The following is a 6,300-nucleotide window of genomic DNA, read 5'->3' on the forward strand; positions in this document are numbered from 1 at the left end:
AGGAACAGGACATTGGTAACAATGTGAATACTGAGTCACAATTAATTAGCTTTGAGGTATATAGGGAAGAGGTGTCAGAAATACTGGCAAGGGTGAAAATAGATAAGTCCCCTGGGCCTAATGGCATTTATCCCAGGATTCTCTGGGAAGCAAGGGAGGAGATTGCAGAGCCATTGCCCTTGATTTTTATGTCCTCGTTGTCTACAGGAGTAGTGCCAGAAGACTGGAGGATAGCAAATGTGGTTCCCTTGTTCAAGAAGGGGAGTAGGGATAACCCTAGGAACTATAGGCCGGTGACTCTCACTTCTGTTGTGGACAAAGTCTTAGAGTGAATTGTAAGGGATGGGAGTTATGAACATCTAGATAGGAATAATGTGATCAAGGATAGTCAGCATGGTTTTGTGAAGGGCAGGTCGTGCCTCACAAACCTTACTGAATTCTTTGAGAAGATGACTAAGGAGGTGGACGAGGGTAAAGCGGTAGATGTGGTGTATATGGATTTTAGTAAGGCGTTTGATAAGGTTCTCCATGGTAGGCTACTGCAAAGAAAAACGGAGGTATGGCATTGAGGGAGAGTTGGAAGTTTGGATTAGGAATTGGCTGGCTGGAAGAAGACAGAGGGTAGTAGTTGATGGTAAAGGTTCATCTTGGAGTGCAGTTACTAGTGGTGTTCCGCAAGGATCTGTTTTGGGTCCATTGCTGTTTGCCATTTTTATTAATGACCTGGAGGAGGGGCGAGAAGGTTGGGTGAGCAAGTTTGCAGATGATACGAAAGTCAGTGGAGTTGTGGACAGTGAGGAAGGATGTGACAGGCTACAGCTGGATATAGCTAAGCTGCAGAGCTGGGCAGAAAGATGGCAAATGGAGTTCAATGTAGCTAAGTGTGAAATGATTCACTTTGGTAAGAGTAACAAGAAGATGGGGTACTGGGCTAATGGTCAGATACTTGGTAGTGTGGATGAGCAGAGTGATCTTGGTGTCCATGTACACAGATCTCTGAAAGTTGCCACCCAGGTAAATAGTGCAGTGAAGAAGGCATATGGCGAACTGGCTTTTATTGGTAGAGGAATTGAGTTCCAGAGTCCTGAGGTCATATTGCAGTTGTATAAGACTCTGGTGCGGCCACATCTGGAGTATTGTGTGCAGTTTTGGTCACCATACAATAGGAAGGATGTGGAGGCACTGGAACAGGTGCAGAGGAGGTTTACCAGGACGTTGCCTGGTATGGTAGGAAGATCGTATGAGGAAAGGCTGAGGCACTTGGGGCTGTTTTCATTGGAGAAAAGAAGGTTTAGGGGTAACTTGATAGAGGTGTACAAGATGATTAGGGGTTTAGATAGGGTTGACCATGAGAACCTTTTTCCACGAATGGAGTCAGCTATTACGAGGGGGCATAGCTTTAAATTAAGGGGTGGTAGGTATAGGACAGATGTTAGGGGTAGATTCTTTACTCAGCGAGTCATGAGTTCATGGAATGCCCTGCCAGTAGCAGTGGTGGCATCTCCCTCTTTATGGGCATTTAAACAGGCATTGGATAGGCATATGGAGGATAGTGGGCTAGTGTAGGTTAGGTGGGCTTGGATCGGCGCAACATCGAGGGCCAAAGGGCCTGTACTGCGCCGTATTTTTCTATGTTCTATGTTTGGAGTCTAGATGACTTCAGAGCTGAACTTCATGCAGTCATGGTGCCCATCAACTTCAGGCGCAGAGCCCATCCAATATCACCTCCTTAACTATTTTAATCACCTCATGTGTGTGAAATATCTCACCTCTCATGCAAGGTACAAGTCATTGCATGCAGATTTGTCACAAGGATAGTTAATTTTGCATAAACTTGTGTTACTAAAAAGTAAATTAAATTCTTACATGCAGATGCATTACCTTCATTGAGTTCATCCAATACAGAGCTTGGTTCATTTGTTTCACAAGAAAGCTCATTTGAAGTTTTCGTTGAAGCCTGATTGTGGATGACAGGAACTCCCAAAGGGACAGGGCTCTTTGTCATCCCAACTTGCTCAACTTGCTGATCTATTATAAAGAGGAGAAAATACAATCAACATTTTTCAAAAAGGTTTACATAAAGAGTCCATCTTTTCTGCAATACCTGCATTGAACAAGTCCTTTCAAGTCAATGCTCAAAACAAATAAGGGCAGCAGGCAGTGTCTCAGTTTACCCTGAAAAATACCTCGAGTGTAAATCTTGTTCAGCAATGTAAATAAATTCTCAACATCCTTTAGGACCAAGAGAACGCCAAATCCCGAGAGAAAAAAAAAGAAAAACGGACAGACACAGCTGAAAACTCAAACATTAAGAACTATCCTACCAAAAACAGAAGCAGCAGCCAAGATTTGGGCTGCAGTCAGTTACTAGTAGCTCAATTGAAAAAAATACGAACGTCTGAAAAAAGTCAAAAAGCAGCCAAAATGAATCTCAAGTTATGCCCTTTTAAAAAAATGTATTAAATGTCACATGGGTCTAAGTACAGTAAAAGGTTTTGTTTTGCGTGCTATACGAGCAGATATTATAGGGTGCATGAGGGAAATACTCAGCGAGGAACACAACGTACACAAAGAGCGAGATCAACATTGAATGGACCTCAAAATTTAAATTAAAAAAAATAGTTTAGATTAACAGAACCTTAACAATTACCTAAAGAATTTGAATACAGAAATGGGGACATTCTTCAAAATAAAAACAGAATTCTAGAAACTCTCAGGTCAGGCTGAGGAGGGGTGTGTGTCAAGTCTGCAGTCAAAAGGAAGATCGTTAATAGTAATTGGGATTTCTTGTGCAATGAAAGCTATTCAAACCTCTATAGCTGGAAATGTCTATCTGGAGAATTGCATTTAGAAATAGAGTGCTTTTTCGATCAAGTCATGAAGATGGTTACGTCGCCACTTGTTGAAAAGATTCGAGGGAGAGGGTGGGGTAGGGACAGAAGAGTCGATTAAACTGCTCGCCGTATCCAGAACTGACCACAACTAACCAGAATCACTTGGAGCAAAGAGAGAGAAAAAAGTTATTTTAACGGAACAAAAATACCGAGATTTAAAAATCTCTTCCAAAAATTGGTCAACAAATTGTCGCAGATAGAGATCCTACAAGAAGAAAAATAAAAGGAAATGCCACGGGGGCAGATGATTTCAGTGAAGAACAAAACTTGTGCCAAAGCGACCGGTATCCTCTGAATATTTCCATCTCTAATGTTGCAGAGGCGGCACCGACACCCCGAGGAATCACCCCGGGAACTGCACGGAGGGGCTCCAAGGGCGGACGATCAGCGATGGCCGTTTACATGTGTGTGTGTGTCTGGGAGGCTGCTAGAGGAGGAGGTGTTAGTGTTTGAAGGGGGGAGACGTGGAGAGCAGAAAGAGAGCAGCGGGTTTGAGGGTTAATCTTTGAGTGGTTAATGTTTGAGGGGGGGTGGGGGTGAATGTTTGGGATGGTGGCGGTGGGGGGAGAAGAGGCGGGATGGGAATTTAAATTGGGCCGGGTGGACAAAAGGATATGCCTGACCCCCTCAAATCAATGGGGGGAGGGGGGAATTAATCAATCAAAGGTGGGGGGAGAGAAAGGAAGATATTCCCATTTTGGAGGGGGGGGGGGGGGAAGAGTGGGAGGGGGAAGGAAGAGATTCCCCAGTTTGGGGAAGAGGGGTGTGTGTAAAGATTCCCGGGAGGGAGGGGCAGTGATCGGGGAAGGGGACACAGCGATCGGGCCGCGGGTAGGGATGAGGAGTAATCGGGATCGGCGAGGGGTTCTTACCGAACCAGCGGTCCGCGGCCGGATCATCCTGCTCCTGCAAGTTGTTGAAATCGATGTGAGTTGGTGCATCGTAACTCCAGATCACCGGAGAATCCGCCATGGCTCCGGCTCTGTACCTCACTCACACTCTCTCTCTCTCTCTCTCTCTCTCTCGTCTATCTATATATATCTATCCAGCTTGTTCTCTTTCTTTCTTTCTTTCTCTCTCTCTCTCTCTCTCTCTCTCTCTCTCTACACACACTTGTCCGTCTCTCTCGCCCTTTCCCGCTCCCTCGCTCAGAACCTTCGCCGTTTAACGGTTGAATTTTGAATTTCCCTTCGCCAATCACAGCCCGCTCGACACAGCACCGGTCCTTGATTGGCTATCCGTCTGGGTGACGTTGCCTGGCCGTTACCTTGGGAACGGTACAGGGTCTCCCGGCCGGGTTCCGTGCCCGGTGCCCCGCTACTGCCTCTCCCCCCCACACCCCGGGTCAGCCAGCCAGCAAGTGAGCCGAACCCCGGGCCTAAGGTCCAGCCAGGCTCCGGCTCCTCAGACATCGTTCCATTATACCGCAACCAATCAGCCACTGCATCCGTATTAGAGAGTCGAAGTTAGCCAATCAGCCTCCACAATGTCACCAGGCCGAAGTTTAATCTGACCAATCAGAAGTGAGAATGCGTGACCCCTCCTCCGTCAATTGTAACCAGCCCTGGACCCCGGGTTATCATCAATGACCCTGTCACCATCCAAAAGGCAGGAGTGGGATGGAATGCTCACTACTTGCCTAGGTGTAGCAGCTCCATTAACAGTTTAAGTAACTTATGATTTGGAGATGCCGATGTTGGACTGGGGTGTACAAAGTCCAACAGGTTTATTTGGAAGCACTAGCTTTCGGAGCGCTGCTCCTTCATCAGGTGGTTGTCTGCGAGAAGGCGAGTGTGGGAGTGTATCTGTGAGCATATATATGAGTGAGGGTCTGTGTGAGTGTGTGTCTGTAGGAGTGTGTATGTGCAGGAGTGTCTGTGTGTGTGTGTGTATTGTGCAATGGGGTCAACTGTAATGTGACATGTACCGAAGGTCCTGGTTGAGGCCATCTTCATGGCTACCAAACTTGGCTGTCAGCCTCTGCTCAGCCACTTTTCATTGTTCCCACCCCAAAGTCTGCCTTGGAGCACGCTCACAAACGTATACCCTTTATAAGTCTCACAGGCACTCATAACCCACACCCACATGCACACATATACACATAAGTTTGTGGGGTGAATTTGTACTTGCAGAATTACATCTTACTTTGCTCAAACACTGCATGAAACCATGTAAGATTCTGTAAATCCATTGTGGCACAGACAGTCTCACACAGGGAAGCTCACACCTTCAGTACATTATCTGGGCCGACAGGACACCAATTGTTAAAGTTCATTTGAGAATGTAACTTTTTAAAAGGTTTGTGATTTACATATGAAAGAACTGAAACCAACATGCCCATTCTAAAAGAGGAGAGACTTAACAAACAATCCAGATCTTTTTCAATATATAATTTCAGTTACGTCACACTGTAAACCTTTGCTATAAATTCTGTGTCTTACGATCTTATACTCCACAACCACCTGACGAAGGAGCAGCGCTCCGAAAGCTAGTGCTTCCAAATAAATCTGTTGGACTAAAACCTGGTGTTGTGTGATTTTTAATCAAGTAATTTAAATATTACAACATAAATATACAAAGCAGTTGGCTTGATTAGTACCACATCCGCAAATATCCACTCCTTTCACCATCAATGCTCAGCAGCAACAAGGTGTGCCATCTACAAGATGCACTGTATAAATTCATTAAGATCCTTAGTCAGTAAAAACAATCGGATCCTGTTACTGTTTTCCAAGTGCTAGTTCGTTATGAAAGATTTAATAGGCAAACAGTGACAGGATCAGACAAAAGCATACATCTGCAAATGGAAAATCATTTTACCAAAGTTTTTCAAGTAAAATAGATAAGAATAAACCAGTGAATATAACTTACTTGGACTTTCAGGAGGCTTTTGATAAAGTCCCGCAAAGAGATGAGCATGTAAAATTAAAGCATATGAGTTTGGGGTAGCGTACTGATATGAATAGAGAACTGATTGTCAGATAGAAAACAAAGTGTTGGAATAAACAAGTCTTTTTATGAATGGCCACTGACCATTGGGGTACTGCAGGGATCAATGCTTGGACCCCAGCATTAAACAATATAACTGATTTAGATGATCGAATAAAACATATTATCTAACTTTGCAGACCACATAAAGCTGGTTGGGAGATGTGAGGAAGGTGCAGAGATGCTTCAGTGTGATTTGAACAAGTTGTGTGAACAGGAAAATGTATCATAGATGAAGTATAATGTGGATAAATGTGAGGTTATCCACTTGGTAGAAAAGCAAGAAGGCAGTTTCTTATCTGAATGGCAATAAATTTGGAGAGGGAAGGTGCAATGAGACCTAGATATCTTTGTACACCAGTTGCTCAGAGTAAGCATGCAGGGGCGGCAGGCAGTGAAGAGACAAATGCATGGCAGA

The 6,300-nt window shown here is 44.6% G+C and overlaps 1 protein-coding gene across 3 annotated transcripts in view; it reads right to left on the reverse strand.

Annotated features, from left to right (window-relative positions):
* tpx2 (TPX2 microtubule nucleation factor) overlaps nt 1-3,932 on the reverse strand; it is a 44,522-nt gene extending 40,590 nt beyond the window's left edge. Inside the window, exons 1-2 of one of the 3 annotated variants that reach the window (XM_072556859.1) lie at nt 3,767-3,932; nt 1,882-2,028 (exon numbers count right to left, since the gene is read on the reverse strand). In XM_072556859.1, coding sequence (XP_072412960.1) covers nt 1,882-2,028; nt 3,767-3,866 — 247 coding nt within the window. In that variant the 5' untranslated portion in view covers nt 3,867-3,932. The remainder of the gene's footprint in view (nt 1-1,881; nt 2,029-3,766) is intronic. The other 2 variants (XM_072556856.1, XM_072556858.1) reach the window with 2 other exon arrangements.
* Nucleotides 3,933-6,300: the final 2,368 nt, after the last annotated feature.

Source organism: Chiloscyllium punctatum, chromosome 37, assembly GCF_047496795.1.
Source record: "Chiloscyllium punctatum isolate Juve2018m chromosome 37, sChiPun1.3, whole genome shotgun sequence".
In the NCBI taxonomy this organism is placed as follows: domain Eukaryota; kingdom Metazoa; phylum Chordata; class Chondrichthyes; order Orectolobiformes; family Hemiscylliidae; genus Chiloscyllium; species Chiloscyllium punctatum.